Source organism: Carcharodon carcharias, chromosome 22 (assembly GCF_017639515.1).
Source record: "Carcharodon carcharias isolate sCarCar2 chromosome 22, sCarCar2.pri, whole genome shotgun sequence".
In the NCBI taxonomy this organism is placed as follows: Eukaryota; Metazoa; Chordata; class Chondrichthyes; order Lamniformes; family Lamnidae; genus Carcharodon; species Carcharodon carcharias.
This window is the reverse complement of record NC_054488.1, coordinates 57,663,921-57,681,406: the sequence shown is the minus strand read 5'-3', so window position 1 is coordinate 57,681,406 and position 17,486 is coordinate 57,663,921. Positions and strand designations below refer to the sequence as shown.

At 41.6% G+C, this 17,486-nt stretch overlaps 1 protein-coding gene across 4 annotated transcripts in view; it reads right to left on the bottom strand.

The window, feature by feature from the left end:
- helz (helicase with zinc finger) overlaps positions 1 to 17,486 on the bottom strand; it is a 253,424-nt gene that overhangs the window by 56,340 nt on the left and 179,598 nt on the right. For all 4 annotated transcript variants that reach the window (XM_041216945.1, XM_041216948.1, XM_041216949.1 and 1 more), the window contains exons 23-24: positions 12,268 to 12,319; positions 11,485 to 11,669 (exon numbers count right to left, since the gene is read on the bottom strand). In XM_041216945.1, the coding sequence (XP_041072879.1) occupies positions 11,485 to 11,669; positions 12,268 to 12,319 (237 nt within the window). The remainder of the gene's footprint in view (positions 1 to 11,484; positions 11,670 to 12,267; positions 12,320 to 17,486) is intronic.

Here is a 17,486-nt window from a genome sequence, read left to right as displayed (position 1 = left end):
AAAACAGAAACAGAAATACCTGGAAAAACTCAGCAGGTCTGGCAGCATCGGTGGAGAAGAGCACAGTTGACGTTTCGAGTCCTCATGACCCTTCAACAGAAATACCTGGAAAAACTCAGCAGGTCTGGCAGCATCGGTGGAGAAGAGCACAGTTGACGTTTCGAGTCCTCATGACCCTTCAACAGAAATACCTGGAAAAACTCAGCAGGTCTGGCAGCATCGGTGGAGAAGAGCACAGTTGACGTTTCGAGTCCTCATGGCCCATGTGCAATTTGGATCTCATCATCCTTGCATGTGTTGTTTGTCACTAATTTCAAGTCATGCTTCTGTCTGCTTTTGGTTGAGACTGGGATATGTGGTGTAAAGTGAAGGATGTCAGTGCTGAGATGCAAACAATTCCTACTTTCTTTTTACACTAAGCATTAGCTTTGAAGCAGTCTCAGGCCAAGTTAAATGCAGCGTGATAGTCCCTCAAATTATTCTTGATAAAATATTGTAATCTCATTCCCAGAAGGAACCCCTTCCAATTCCCCAACATGTGACATTGCCACTTGTAATAACTATACTTTATGGTGAGTGAAATTGGAAAAAAAAAACAACAGAAATTAATGTCCAATTATAGGCTTCTTATCACTGGAATTACTTTATTTAGTAAAAAGACAAACTACACAAATTGTTCAATTACACTTTTGGTATGAATCTCACACTAAGACAAAGCATACATGACAAAGATGAGAGCTTACCCAGGTCTTGCACATGAAATAACCACAATTTCAAGTGGCGATATTTCATTGTTTCCATTTTGCACCATAGCTACTTAATAAACTATGCATTCTTGAATATGGTGTCACCAACATTTCATCAGCTGATAAAGAGAAAGAGTGGGGGAGAGAGAAGGAGGGAGAGAGAGAGAGAGAAAGAAAGAAAAGGAATGTGGGTAGGGGAGGAGAGAGAGGGGGTGGAGTGGAGGAGTGGGCACTTCATGAGTTTGCTATTAGGAATTTTTACCTTTTAGAGCAAAGCTTGTCAGCCTCAGCTCTCATTCATGTGTCTTCCTGAATTTCACCACCTCCCTGGATCTGGTAGGGAAGTTATTTCTACTAATTTTTGTCTACACCAGGCTTTTTATGCAACCTGATTTCTGCTCCAGACCAGATAAAACTATGATTTACATTAGCACCGAAGTGATAAACTGCACAGCTTTCTTTAATAAATTCGCTGTGATATTAAAACAATTGGGCTGAAAAATTTCAAAAAGTCAATGTATTAACCTTGTATACACAAGAAGATGGATCAGTCAACCATATAATTAATCTTGGTTATTTCCATATTTTAAACTTTTTGAGCTTCGTGCACTGATACTGAATTGCATTAAAAGTTGTATTTCATAGACAAATACCTTAAATGCATGCCGTAAAGACTTCCACTTAAGCATTAGATCTTAATTCAACAACATTCGCAACACTGTTTTGTGAATCTCTTTGTATTTTAACACATGTGGAACTAGGGGGAAGTCAGTACTGGGCCAACTGAAACCAGTACTGATAACATCCTTGTGTTACCAGCAACTGAGTCAACCAACAATCAGAAATCACAATTTTCCTCTCCCACTCATTTCAAAACAAAATGTTTAAATTTTTTAAATTAATTCATGGGATGTGGGCTTTGCTGGCTGGGTCAGCATTTATTAGGCCCTAGCCAGCTCTCCCACCTCACTAACAAGGCTGTCCTTTGTTCTGAGCATAGGCTGGAGGGTGGGCTGTTCAGCTGTGATGGGCATGGCAATGGAGTCACTTCTTCTCGACATCCAGTCCCAATGTCCATGAATTTCCAGTGAAAAATAGGGACTTATCAGATGATAGCAACTACAGTGGGAACCCTCATTGAGTTTTCCTCTTCACTTCCCATCACAAGTTCAGTTCAATCATAGCACAGTCCATCATAGAAAAAAGCCATCTGGACCATTGAGTCAGTACCTGCTCTCCTGAACAGTGATCCAGTGAGTCCCACTCCCCTGTTCTTTCCCTACATCCTTGCAAATTTTTATGCCTTCAAGTATTTAGACAATAATCTTTTGAAAGCTACTGTTGAATCTGTATCCACCATCCTTTCAGATAGCACATTCCAAATCCTAACCACTTTTTCCATGAAAAAGGTTTTTTATGTCACCTCTAGTTCTTTTGCCAATCTGTGCCCTCTGATTCTTGACCCTTCAGCCATTGGAAACAGTTTCTCTTTATCTACTCTAAACCCTTCATGGTTTGCAACACTTCCATCAAATCTTCCCTTAGCCTTCTCTGGTGTAAAGGGATCAACCCCAGTTTGGTCAGTCTATTGATGTAATTGTAATCATCAAGACTCCTTCAACAGTGATAAAAACAAAAAAACTGCGGATGCTGGAAATCCAAAACAAAAACAGAATTACCTGGAAAAACTCAGCAGGTCTGGCAGCGTCGGCGGAGAAGAAAAGAGTTGATGTTTCGAGTCCTCATGACCCTTCGACAGAACTTGAGTTCGAGTCCAAGAAAGAGTTGAAATATAAGCTGGTTTAAGGTGTGTGTGTGGGGGGGCGGAGAGATAGAGAGAGAGGCTCTCTCTCTATCTCTCCGCCCCCCCACACACACACCTTAAACCAGCTTATATTTCAACTCTTTCTTGGACTCAAACTCAAGTTCTGTCGAAGGGTCATGAGGACTCGAAACGTCAACTCTTTTCTTCTCCGCCGACGCTGCCAGACCTGCTGAGTTTTTCCAGGTAATTCTGTTTTTGTTACTCCTTCAACAGTGCCTTCCAAAACTGTGACCTCTACTACCTAGAAGAACAAGAACAGCAGGCACTTGAGAACACCACCTCCACCTACAAGCTCCTCTCCTAGTCATACCCAATACTGACTTGGAACGATATTGCTAATCCCTCAATGTTGCTGGATCAAAATCTTGGAACGCCATTCCCTAACAGCTCTGTGGATGTACCTACACCAGATGGACTGCAGTTGTCCAAGGCGGCAGCTCACCATTACCTTGTTCAGGGCAGTTAGGGGTGGCCATTAGATGTTGCCCTTGTCAACGACACTCACCCCAGGAATGAATAAAAAAAATCCTCATCCTGGAATCATCCTAGTACATCTTTTCTGTACACTCTCCAAATCCATCACATTCTTCCTAAAGCGAGCTGCCTGGAATTAGTCAATATTGCAGCCGGGGCTGAGCTAGTGTTTTATAAAGGTTTATCATAGCTTTGTGGCTACTGTACTCTATGTCTCGACTTATAAAGCTTGGGATCCCACATGCTTTATTAACTGCTTTGTACATCTGTCTTGCCACCTTCAAAGCTTTATCCAAAAGCAGACCACTGTGGTGTTTCCACTGCAGCTCCAGTTGCAATGAGATAACTCAGAACAGAGTAGGGATTGAGCATGGTATCTTTCTGATCGCTACAGGTTAATTCTGTATCCATAAATATCACTGCTTTCCATCTTTACATTCCAAATGGATTGCGTGTCTGGACAGTGATTGTGAGAAGTACCTTAATAATTCAATTTAAAATTGCATCCATGATATATACCAAAGTTATCAGATCTATAACTTTCTCCCTGCAAAAACTTTCCAACTTCAACTATACATCAACTGTCCTCTCTCTCAGAATGTTGCTAGTATTCAGTAAACATTATAAATTTTAATAACAATGAACTCACTTAACAAATTCTGCTATATTCCAAGAGCTCATCAGATTTGCTGTACAATTTATCATTCAATTTCAATTGTGCAATGAGTTGCAGTGCACTGGCACAGGTACTTTTCACCCGACACCTGGCTTCAAATTCAGCATGAGCTGATATGGCCAATGTACCCACTGTTTGCTGGCAACAATGGTGCTTTGTGAAATGAGTTTCAGCACTCTCCTCCCAGTACTGCATGTGCATGAGTCCACAGCACAAACTTGGCAGTCACACTGCCAAGTTGGTGCAGAAGTGGGAACGTCATACTAAATTGTGCTCTTCAAGGAGTTTCAGCACATTGCCTTGCAGTAGAGAAGCTTTATTCTATATCCAAATCTATTCCAAAACTGGGTACTCAATGCTGACAGAATGGATGCTCAAAATGGAAGATATCCCAAAGTCCAACACTAAAATTCCTCACCTTGATAATTGATGGCATTTCACACACCTAACTGGGAACTTAATTATCGAATTCCATAATATTCCAAGGATATGAATTTTTAACATTTTAAAGAACTTCACATTATCTAGGCTGACACTGTAGTGCAGTACTGAGGGTGTACTGCTTTGTCAGAGGAGCTATTTTCTGGATGAGATGTTAAACAGAAGCCTTGGCTGCCTGCTCAGGCAGCTGTAACAGATTTCATGGTGTGAAGCAGGCAGCTTTATAATTCCACTGGCCATTACCACCAAAAACATATTATCCACTCATTTATCTGCCATTTCTAGGACCTTGGTCAATGAACTCCTGTGCTACCAAGGGAATGCTCTGTGGAAAAAGATCAAAAGAATCTGATAACTAAAGAAGGGGAAAATGTTTATGAGTTTTGATTAAAAGGTGGTGAAATATTTTGTTTTTGTAATGTAAGCTATTGCAGTCTTCAGAAAACGATGTGTAGACTGTTTCATGTGTGAGAATTGTGGAAATGAACCCAATGACAGATAAAAGGAGAAATTATTATGGAAATGCACGTTATTTTAAAGTTACTGGAGGTACAAGATGACAACTGACTTTATCAAGCACAATTAGAGATGGGCAATAAATGTTGCCTTTGCCAGCAGTGCACACATCCCATGAACAAAAAGAAAAAAGGGGTGAGAAATATTTAATAGTGTCAGACAAGAGGCAAATCTGTGCCTTCTTGCTTATTTGTAATTGGAAAAAAACATTGACAATTATAGATCAGTGGGTAAATTCATATTTTGACATGACACTGAGCTGTACAGGCAATACAACTCAAATTTAATCCTTGGGTCAGGACAGAATGAGTTTATCCTGGTCAGGTCAGCAGCTGAGGTGAGCGAATCAGTCTCTGTTAGAAGTCTGGGGAGGCCCTCTAATCCTGAATGCTAGCCAGTGACCCTTGCTGCAGGGCGTTTAATTGCATTTGTTGGAGGAGTAATGGGGCTGAATGGCCTACTTCTGTCCTGTACGATTCTAGAAGTGGGTTTGGTTTTGTTGTTCTGGGTTCACGACTCAATAGCTTACTGATGCTCGCCATCAAAGCTCAAACCTAAAGACTGGCCAATTAGGTTCTGTATTTGCGGGCAGTTGACATTGTTGATGCTCTACCCACCATGACTCAGCAACTCAGGGGAGAAAATAAAATTACTCTTCACCTATAAAGTCTAAAATTCAAATAGCTCCAACCTCCCATTGGCAGGACAGACCCAGCAGAGGTGGCAGCACAGTGGTATACAGTCGGGACGGAAGTGACCTGGGAGTGTTCAACATCAGCTCTGGACCCCATGAAGTCTCATGGCATCAGGTCAAACATGGGCAAGGAAGCCTCCTGCTGATTACCATGAACCTCCCTCCCTCAGCTGATGAATCAGTGCTCCTGCATGTTGAACACCACTTGGAGGAAGCACTGAGGGTGGCAAGGGCACAGAATATACTCTGGGTGGGTGACTTCAATGTCCATCACCAAGACCGGCTCGGTAGCACTACTACTGACCGAGCTGGCCGAGTCCTAAAGGACATAGCTGCTAGACTGGGTTTGTGGCAGGTAGTGAGGGAATCAACAAGAGGGAAAAACATATTTGACCTCATCCTCGCCAATCTGCCTGCCGCAGATACATCTGTCCATGACAGGATCGGTAGGAGTCATTGTGGAGACCAAGTCTTGCCTTCACATTGAGAATACTCTCCACCGTGTTGTGTGGCACTCCCACTGTGCTAAATGGGATGGATTTCGAACCGGTCTGGCAACTCGAGACTGGGCATTCATGAGGTTCTGTGGGACATCAGCAGCAGCAGAAATGTACTCAAACACAATCTGTAACCTCAAGACCCAACATATCCCCAACTCTAACATTACCATCAAGCAAGGGATCAATCTTGGATGAATGCAGGAGGGCATGCCAGAAGCAGTATCAACCTGGTGAAGCTATAACACAGGACTACTTGCGTGCCAGACAACATAATCAGCAAGTGATAGATAGAGCTAAGCAACCCCCCAACGGATCAGATCTAGACTGCAGTCCTGTCACATCCAGTCATGAACGGTGGTGGACAATTAAACAACTCACTGGAGGAGGCGGCTCCTCAAATACCCTCATCCTCGATGGTGGAGAAACCCAGCACATCAGTGCAAAAGATAAGGCTGAAGAGTTTGCTACAATCTTCAGCCAGAAGTGCCGAGTGGATGATCCATCTCAGCCTCCACCCGAAGTCCCCAGCACCACAGATGCCAGCTTTCAGCCAATTCAATTCACTCCACATAGTACTAAGAAACGGCTGAAGGCACTGGATAGTGCAAAGGCTATGGTCCCTGACAACATTCCAGCAAAGTATTGAAGACTTGTGCTCCAGAACTTGCCACGCCCCTAGCCGAGCTGTTCCAGTACAGCTACAACACTGTCATCCACCCGGCTATGTGGAAAATTGCACAGGTATGTCCCGTACACAAAAAGCAGGATAAATCCAACCCGGCCAATTACCGCCCCATCAGACTACTCTCGATCATCAGTAAAGTAATGGAATGGGTCATCAACAGTGCTATCAAGTGGCACTTGCTTAGAAATAACCTGCTCTCTGCACCCAATTTGGATTCCGCCAGGGCCACTCAGCTCCTGACCTCATTACAGCCTTGATTCAGACATGGACAATAGAGCTGAACTCTCTAAGTGAGGCAAGAATGACTGCCCTAAAACTGGAATCAATGGGAATCAGTGGAAAAACCCTCCACTGGTTGGAGTCATACCTAGCACAGAGGAAGATGGTTGTAGTTGGAGGTCAGTCATCTCAGTTCTCAGTTGCAGGACATCACTGTAGGAGTTCCTCAGGGTACTGTGCTAGACCCAACCATATTCAGCTGCTTCATCAATGACCTTCCATCCATCAAGTCAGAAGTGGGGACTTTCCATGATGATTACAATTGTTCAGCACCATTCACGACTCCGCAGATGCTGAAGCACTCCATATCCAAATGCAGCAAGACGTGGGCAATATCCAAACTTGGGCCGACAAGTAGCAAGTAATATTCACACCACACAAGTGCCAGGCCATGACAATTTCCAACAAGAGAGAATGTAACCAAAGCCACTTGACATTCAATGGCATCACCATCACCGAATCCCCCACTATCAACATCCTGGAGGTTACCACTGACCAGAAATGGAACTGAACTAGTCAAATAAATACCGTGGCTGCAAGAACAGGTCAGGGGCTATGAATCCTGCAACGAGTAACTCACCTCCTGACTCCCCAAAGCCTTTCCACCATCTACAAGACACAATTCTGGAGTGTGATGAAATACTTCCCACTTGGCTGGATGAGTGCAGCTCCCACAATACTCAAGAAGCTTGACACTATCCATGACAAAGCAGCCTGCTTGACTGGCACCACATCCGCAAACATTCAATTCCTCCATCACCAACACACAGTAGCAGCAGTGTGGCCCCATCTACAAGATGCACCGCAGGAATTCACCAAGGCTCTTTTGACAGCACCTTCAAACCCACGACCACTATCATCTAGAAGGACAAGGGTAGCAGAAACATGGGAACACCACCACCCAAGTCACTAACCATCCTGACGTGGAAATATATCGCCATTCCTTCACTGTCGTTGGGTCAAAATCCTGGAACTTCCTTCCTAATAGCACTGTGGGTGTAACAACACCACACAGACTGCAGCGGTTCAAGGCAGCAGCTCACCACCGCCTTCTCAAGGGCAACAAGGGATGGGCAATAAATGCTGGCCCAGCCAGTGAAGCCCACATCCTGTGAGTGAATAAAAAAATAAATCTGCTGCAGCAATTCCTCTGTGCACTGCTTTAATAAACCATTCCAGCATGAATATTCTGGCATTACACCATGTCAGTTCATTTTTTAGTTCTTTGGATAAGACCTGCCATAGTGCATCAGTGTAAAGACAGCCTGCTGTTGAAAATATTGGGCTCTGCAAAACTGAGAAAGGCAATTTTGTTTATTTTAGAAATATTTTCCACCTGACTTCTAGTCGATGCACCAGAGTGCAGCTTAGACCATAAGACATAGGAGCAGAGATTAGGCCATTCGGCCCATCGAGTCTGCTTCGTCATTCAATCATGGCTGATAAGTTTCTCAACCCCATTCTCCTGCCTTCTCCCCGTAACCTTTGATCCCCTTACCAATGAAGAACCTATCTATCTCGGTCTTAAATACACACAATGACCTGGCCTCCACAGCCTTCTGTGGCAATGAATTCCATAGATTCACCACTCTGGCTAAAGAAGTTTCTCCTCATCTCTGTTCTAAAAGGTCTTCCCTTTACTCTGAGGCTGTGCCCTCGGGTCCTAGTCCCTCCTACTAATGGAAATATCTTCCCCACGTCCACCCTATCCAGGCCTTTCAGTATTCTGTATGTTTCAATCAGATCCCCCCTCATCCTTCTAAACTCCATCGAGTATAGACCCACAGTCCTCAAACGTTCCTCATATGTTAAGCCTTTCATTCCTGGGATCGTTCTCGTGAACCTCCTCTGGACCCTCTCTGGGCCAGCACATCCTTCCTAAGATACGGGGCCCAAAATTGCTCACAATATTCTATATGTGGTCTGACCAGAGCCTTATAAAGCCTCAGCCACATCCCTGCTATTATATTCTAGTCCTCTCAAAATAAATGCCAACATTGCATTTGCCTTCCTAACTACCGACTCAACATGCAAGTTAAACTTAAGAGAATCCTGGACTAGGACTCCCAAGTTCCTTTGCACTCCAGATTTCTGAATTCTCTCCCCATTTAGAAAATAGTCTATGCCCCTATTCTTCCTACCAAAGTGCATGACCTCACACTTCCCCACATTGTATTCTATCTGCCACTTCTTTGCCCATTCTCCTAACCTGTCCAAGTCCTTCTGCAGCCTCCCCGCCTCCTCAATACTATCTGTCCCTCCACCTATCTTTGTATCATCTGCAAACTTAGCCAGGATGCCCTCAGTTCCTTCATCTAGATCATGAATGTATAAAGTGAAAAGTTGTGGTCCCAACACTGACCCCTGCGGAACTCCACTAGTCACCGGCCGCCATCCTGAGAAGGACCCCCTTATCCCCACTCTCTGCAGGAGGCAGACAGCCACTCTTCTATCCTAGCTTGTTCAAATGTTATAGGAAAACCAGAAATATTTTGATTAATTTTGCTCCAGAATTGGGAATACAGATGACATTCAGGAGGAGCTAATTATCCTACAGCACATGGTAGTGCTTTGTTGAAAGGTCCAGATCCATTTAGTCACTTATCATGAAATTTGTTGACAGTTTAGGTTCCCTAGGCTGCAATTGTAAATTACTATGCAAATGGTTCATTGGAACTTCTAGTTCAGAAAGAAAAGTCAATGCGAGTGAAGACTAGGAAGGCCTTCTGCCCCTTATGGGTACTAACTGAAATGTGTTCTGGATGCTGCCATCCAGATCAGTGGATCTGAGCGTTTGGCTCCAAACCAACATTAAGTGCTTCAATAATTTGGTTATCTGACATTAAGGAGCCACAGTGAGAGTCGAAATTCAAGGATTAGCACTGGTGCTGAAGGAAATCTGCTGGAGAATAAAGTCAGCTCCTCCACCCCACAGGAATTTTTTTTTGCTAAAGCAGATCTCGTCATTCCTATGGAGAATGTTCCAAGTTGTCCCTGAGTATAAAGAGTGACAATTCTATCCCCAAGGCAATTATCCCCCATCTTAAATAAAATCAAGTTGATGTACTTCAGTGAAATTACAATCATGAAAACAAAAACTCATTCAAATCAATTTTTTCATTGCTACTCATGAGCTACAGTTATTGGTCAAAATGGATAGGAGATTGTTGATACACTGTCAATGGAAATCTCTGTACAAATGCCTAAAATGCACAGACCAGAGAAGTGGCAGGCTTTACTCACTGGTTAAAATATAATATGTATGTATGTCAATGGGAAAGCTGAGATGGAAGGAGAAAATAGGCGGGGTTTCCACTCAGGACCACTGAGACGCTCCTGCTGGAACAATGTGCATATATGTGAAGAAAAAATTGGATCTGACCATGTCCTCGTGGTAATAGAACTTGCTGACACTCTGACTCAAATCATGTACATTGGCAGAGAAACCCTTATTACCAAATCTCACCTTGGCCTGTCCCCTTACTCCTTTGGCACATTTTCCTCCTTCGAGGACCTCACCTTGTTCCATCCCATTCATCTCTCCTTTGCTTGCAGCAAGATTTTCAATAAGACATCCTCACTGCTTGCCCCTCAGTTTCTGCTGCTCCGGGACAACCTCCCAATTTCCACCTTCTGTAAATTTGAGCTCATCCAAAACTCTGCTGCTTCTGTCCCAACTTACACAACCCTTGCCCCTGTGCTCTTTAACCCATCCAGCATGAATGCAGGCAGGCCCCCAAACAAATCATTCTATGTGGTAAAAGCCTTCAGGGTCAGTAATCATACTTCCAAAGATCATTTTTGAATCATTATTGGTAGTTACTCCATTCTGGGGCCTTCAAGCTCCAGGACCAATTGTAAATCTATTCTATAATTGGACCTAGTGTAAATTATCTCAACTAAGTCCCTTCAGTAGATGACAATATTTTGGAAGAGAGGTCAAAGGCAATTTTAATGACTCAAGCCATTTATCTATTTTAAAACACCATATAAAATGAGGGCATCAATAAAATTGAAAATACAGTATAACAGAACATCTCAATGAGTAACTGTATAATTAATTTTCATCCTATTCATTTCAAGCATTAACATGAAATGCACTTCTCAGAAATTCACTTGGGCGTGCTTAACAATTCAATCCATCCTTATGCCTACCACAAGGCATGCTTTTCCGATTAATCCTCAGGCTCCATTTCTAGTCCTTTCTTACTCAGGGCTCAGGCTTCATCTGCACTGCTTCCTGCTAATAGCACCATTGACAGCTCTACACAACAGTCTGCAACAATGTGCCACTTTTCACATCTCTGGTGGTCTCAACTCAAATCAGTTCAAAGAAACTGTCAATCACCACTCTTTCCTAGGATACGTGTGAGGAATCCAAAATGAGGAACAACAGTGACAGGATTTTTAAACAGCGTTTTAATAAAATATATCCTCATTTCAGACATATACACCCTATTTACCCAACCGAATGATCACTACATAAATATTTTAAGCTGAGAATGTTGCGCTACCCATGCTCTGACAACTGATGCAGTTTAAGATTAATTCAATAAATAAAAAGTAAAATTGGGGACAGAGGTAGAAGAATGAATCACATTTTTGATTGCAAAGCCCATTTGATCCATTCAGGTTAAAAAATACTTACTGGCAAAGGCACAGACATCACCATGTTTCCACCATAGACAGCAGGCACATATAGGATGCTAGTACCGGTATGTGGATCTATCCGTTGGACAGGGCTTGGAGATTTACCAAGGGAAGGATGAGGACCAAGAGGTGGAGTATAGGCTCTGATGGGGTTCCCAATTAATACTGTAGGATTGGGTTGAACTGAAAAACATAAAATTTGAATAGATTAATTCCAGATTGTCATCAAAAACATAACATTTCACTTAGTTTCGTATTTCTAGCCTTCATATACTGTAATTGCCTAAAATTGTCATGCAGAAAGAGGGGACGTGTTCACATGCTTTATAATGTAGTGATTTAATGCATTATCTGCATTCACAAAATGTGGAAGGTGCATAGCATTCCTGCTGTTAAAGTCTGAAGCAACAAGCCAAGTATTCACAGGAAGATAACATTAAAATAAATGTGTTTGTGTTACTTAGTCCATCAGTTGATCTGCAATAACTGACAGCAGAATAAGAAACTCATAACCATCAGCTTAAGCTAAGTTCTTGTCTCTCTCCTCCTTGCAAGTGGAGGTCAAGACAATTCAACTTACCATATACCTGTTTCCACATAAAGAATGTGAACAATCATCAGACACCATTATACTTTCAGATTTCAAATTATTGGATTGTTGAAACCAAACAGATCTGGTTTTGAATACCAGGTTTGAAACATAGAAAAGGATTCAATTTTGTTTGATGGTTGCTATAGCTTATTTTTATGAAAAAACAATAAGCATTCAAGATTAACTTACCAAATCCATCTGTTGGAAAGTGGTCACCCTGGTTGTGGTGGTGGCCCTTATTCTACAAATACAATACAAAAAGGTCACAATCAATATTATGAGATTAATAGTACAATACACTTCAGTGCTTGTTATAAAGAGATTTTTTATTAAACCATTTCATAGCAGTTCCCTAAGTGGATTTTCCCCCATACAATTCAGGAGTTGTGCTTTTCAATGCTGCTATGTACATGTGTATGACGGGGAGAATTAAGTATCATCTATTTGCTGAATCTGAATTAAATGTAGTCTGCTATGTCATCACATGCACTCTAGAAGTTGGCAAATTTTTCACAGGCTGAAAATTAAGTACTTTGTTACAAATATAACAGATATGAAGCACCACAAATGTAAGATGTGAAAACAACTTGCAAAGGCTGCCATGGAATTAAGTACCCTTCATAATTCAACCATTGTGTATAAATTACAAGTCTAAATTATTTTCTTATCTCAGCACTTTGTCAAAGTCTTCAATTCACTGAGACGTCTCTCCTTTTTCACCAGCCAACATTCCTATAATCAATAAATTCAAAACCTAATAACCAGATTCTGGGGAGGCACATGTTTTTTTTTTTACTGTGGCCAGTTTTAACATTTAATTTTAGAGGTCAGATGAAACAGCACAATATTGAAATTTATTTTATATTAATATGAGAACATCCAAATTTAGAATGTGGTACAAATTCACACCACATCCCTATGGAAGATCCAGACATTCACTAATGTCTTTCTCAGATCAAAAGAGTACCTGCAGTTACAGTTTTGCAGCCATTAGGGAGTAAAAGCAAATTAATTCTTTGGTCTTTCAAATAACAGGCACAGTCTGAACTCTATTTAAATAAAGGAGCAAAATGTATTTATTTATGACACTGCTTTCAACATGTTTATATTACACTGCAGTATGCAAGTCACATTTAAACTTCAGATTTCAAAAAAAGGTTAAAAATTATTTGGCTCATGTAGGGAAAACTGGCTATTAAAACCCCTTTTTATATTGATAAAACAACCCGTATTTGGCAGAACAGAAGCAAAATACTGTGGATGCTAGAAATTTGAATTGTAAACAAAAAAAAATTGGAAAGCAGCATCTGTGGAGAGAGAAACCCAGTTATGTTTCAGGTTGATGACCTTTTACCACATTCCCTTAAGCCAATGTTAACTCATTAAACATTTTCCTTTAAAAAAGGTCAGAACCCCAAGTGGTAGCTCAACAGAAAACTTTTAGAAATGCCCTGAGTTATGTTCTGCTCATATGATAAAATGCTGGAATGACTGAGTTTGGTTGCCAAGTTGAGACCAGGTGCTACTTCAAGCTCTTCTTAAGGGTGCTGGGTAACTTCATTACTTAATAGCATTAGCTCCACTGAGAAAGTGAGGAAATGAGTTACATAGGAAACAACATTGGATCCCAAGTTCTACTGATATCCCTAATGCAGCAGGCTGCAAATTGTGATCCAAGATATGAGTACCAATCATTGCCAAGAGCCACAGGTTAAAAGCATGCCCAGGTTGTTGCTTTTTGAGTTGGTTAAGGACTAGTTGAGTTGCTCAAGGACTAGTTGAGTTGCTCAAGGACTAGTCGAGTTCCTCTTACAGAGAGCCAACATGAACACAATGGCTGAATGGCCTCTTTCAGTGCTGTAACCATTCTATGATTCTATTCTATGAAATCTCAGTTGTAAGCAATTGGTTCAGTCACACCATTATTTTATATTCTTAAGTTACAAATCCAGAATGAACAGCAATTGTCACTGCAATGCTAAAAATTAACTGCAATTCAAGTCAGCTCAAAATTATGCCTGCTGGTCCCTGATCAACATGAACATTACTTAACAGCAAAGAGCAGAGAATTAGGCTTTGATTTCATTTATGAGCTGGAATTGAACTTGTAGGGTCCAAATAATATTTCTGAAAAAGTGGCATCTGCACAGAGGCACTCGAGAAAAGACCCATAACCCTTTTGTGTTGCCCTACCATTATTTTATCTGGTGTTAAATGTCATTAAAAAAACTTAAGAGACAAGTGTACTCTGATGGCAGCTCATGGGACCACCAATTTTACTGGTAATTTAAAATTATCAAAAGAGAGAGAAAGGTTAGGAGAAATTTTTTTTACAGAAGCTGTTGGAATATTTAATGCTTTGTCACAGAGTGGCTGAGGCATAGGCCACTGCATCTTTGAAGAGAACAAATATTTCAAACAGAAGATGATAGAGGTGATGGGGAGAGAATGGAGCAGGGGGCTCAATTTTGGATTCCTGTGGTTAAGAATTGACACACATGCAATGAGCCAAATGCCTCTTACGCTTCTGCAAACATTTATTTTTTAAAAAGCCATTAAGTTGGTTCTCATGCTGGATCTACATTGCAGTGTGTGATTAGTGAATGGCAATGCAAAAATGCCTTATATTTAATACATAACACTGACCAGCGATAACTTCTCTTGCATACCACACAGCAGACACTGAACTGGACTAGCCATATAAATACTGTGGCTCCAAGAGCAGGTCAGAGGCTAGGAATCCTATGACGAGTAACTCACCTCCTGACTTCTCAAAGCCAGTCTACCATCTACAAGCCACAAGTCAGGAGTGTGATGGAATACTTTCCACTTGCCTGGATAAGTGCAGCTCCCACAACTCTCAAGAAGCTTGACACCGTCCAGGACAAAGCAGCCTGCTTGGTTGGCACCACGTCCATAAACGTTCATTCCCTCCACCAACAGCAGCAGTGTGTACCATCTACAAGATGCACTGCAGGAATTCACCATGGCTCCTTCAACAGCACCTTCCAAACCCATGGTGAATACCATCTAGAGGGTCAAGGGCAGCAGATAGGTGGGAACTCCACCACCTGGAAATTCCCCTCCAAGTCACTCACCATCCAGACTTGGAAATATATCCCCGTCCTTCACTGTTGCCGGGTCAAAATCCTAACATGCACTACACAGGGATCTAAGGCTACAACAGTATAGCCTTTGGTCAATGGAAGCACTTTTGCTTCCAAGTTAGATGATTGTGGAATCAAGCCCTACTCCAGAGACTCGAGTACATATGTCAGCTGACCCATGCCAGTATTGAATGAGTGCTGCACTAGTGGAGCTGCCATTTTTCAGGTTTGACATACAGGTTGAGACCCTGTCTGTCTCCTCAGGTAGATGTAAAAGATTCCATGGCACAATTCAAAGAAGAGGTGATTATTTCCTCCCGAGTGTCATGGTCAACATTTACCCTCAATCAACATCATGAAAACAATTAACCTGGTCACTTATCTCACTGCTGCGTGCAAAAGCTTGCTGTATGCAAGTTGGCTGCACATTTTCAACATTTATAGCATTGATTACACTTCAGGTACTTAATTGGCTGTGAAGCACTTTGGAATGCCTTGAGGTTATGAAGGTGTAACAGAAGCCGATTTATTATTTTGACTGCTTCGAGCAGAGAAGGTTCTGTAATATAAATGAAACATTACACAATGCTCAGCAGTTAATACTTCAGACATTTGCTTATGACACGGATTCCTGTGAAATCTAGATACATTTAAAGTTAATTCTTTGGATCATTAACTAACCAACAAGGCTCATGATTTCTACCAACCACAGAAATCCACAGTTTAATCAAACTTCTCTCACTGTTTAGCCTTCAAGAGGCGATAAATCCAGACCAGAAAATGACAATTGAAACCCTTTGGCCTGTTGGTTTTTTTTCCCCCAAGGGCAAAATATTTAAACATGAAATTTTAAACCTGTCTCAACCAATTTCACTCTCAATATCATCAAAACAGGGTCAAGCTGGAATAAACGGAAAGGGCATCTCAACAGATTTTAACTGTAGAAAAATAAATTAGGTTTGGCATTTAAAAAAAGCTCAAATGCTTAATACAAGCAGAAGCAACAAAGCAAGTATATTTTGAAAAGCTTCCAACAGGTGACCTGGTACCCCATATCTCATAAACCAAACAACAACAAAGGTCTAACCCGTGAAACATTCCTTTTTCTTAAATGCATGTGTCTATACGCTTTTCTATCAGAATTTATATCTTGCACAAAAGCTCAGATTACTTGTCATATTTCAGTCAGCTTGTCGATTGAAGCCGATAAGAGTTTAAGATTCTAATCTGACAGTACTGATGGAAATACTAGACATGTTGTGCTCTGGATGAGACTGTCAGTCTGCTCAGGGTGCTCTCCCAGTGTCCAAACATGCCTCCCTCATTTTGCACCACTAAAAACAGATTATCTGGTCATTCATATTATTGTTTGTGGGATCTTGCCAACAGCCACTATGTTTAATGACACAATGACCACTGCCCTTTGAAGTAATCCAGCATTGTACTTAGAATTCTAAAATGATCCTAGAGGGTGTAGGCAACATGAAGTTCCTTCTCTCCAGAGGAAATCATCCTTGGAAACCCATTGATCCTGTCCCTCTATTTTCAACTGCAAAGAACTCATGGATGCTTTTAGCTCCAACCACAATCTGTCATTATTTTACATCCTGAGATGTTATCACTTTGCAGTTTCTTTCCAATCTCCCCTTCCAAAATCATACCTCAACAAGACCTAATTCCCTGCTCTGTGAGCAACCACTACCCACCCCAATCCACATCTGGATTACTAAATTTGCACTCTTGGCCCTTGCGGTGGCTCACATTGTTGAGGGTTCCTTTTCCTCTGATTCCAGTGCTACCCTTTCAAAACTGGCCATCATCATCCACATTCAAAAAATCCACCTTTAAATTATCTATATAGTCTGTCAAACTATCGTTAATGTCCCTTTCCTCTAAGCTGTTAAATTGTGTTACCCCACCCATCTCCATTCTGATCTCCAAGTTTCCACCCATCTCAAAGCACCAAAACAGTCTGAGAGAAAGCTGTGCAAGACAATGCCTTCAACTGTGACAATGGTGTCTCATTCCTTCTTGTTCTTCTTCAGTTCCCTTCAACATCTGACAAACATAACCATGTCATACACTTTCATCATCTCTCCTCCATTGTTCAGCTCCATAGACTGTTCTTGTGTAGTTCCATTCGTGCATGCTTGTGTAAAGCCAGTGCAACTTCAGCAATGGATATTTCCTCCCTCCCTGCAAATGATCACCTACAAGGTTCGTCAAGGATCTATCTTTGGAATTTCCTCCCCCTCTTCCATACCCTATCCTTTGGTAACTTCATAAATAGGCCAAAAGTGA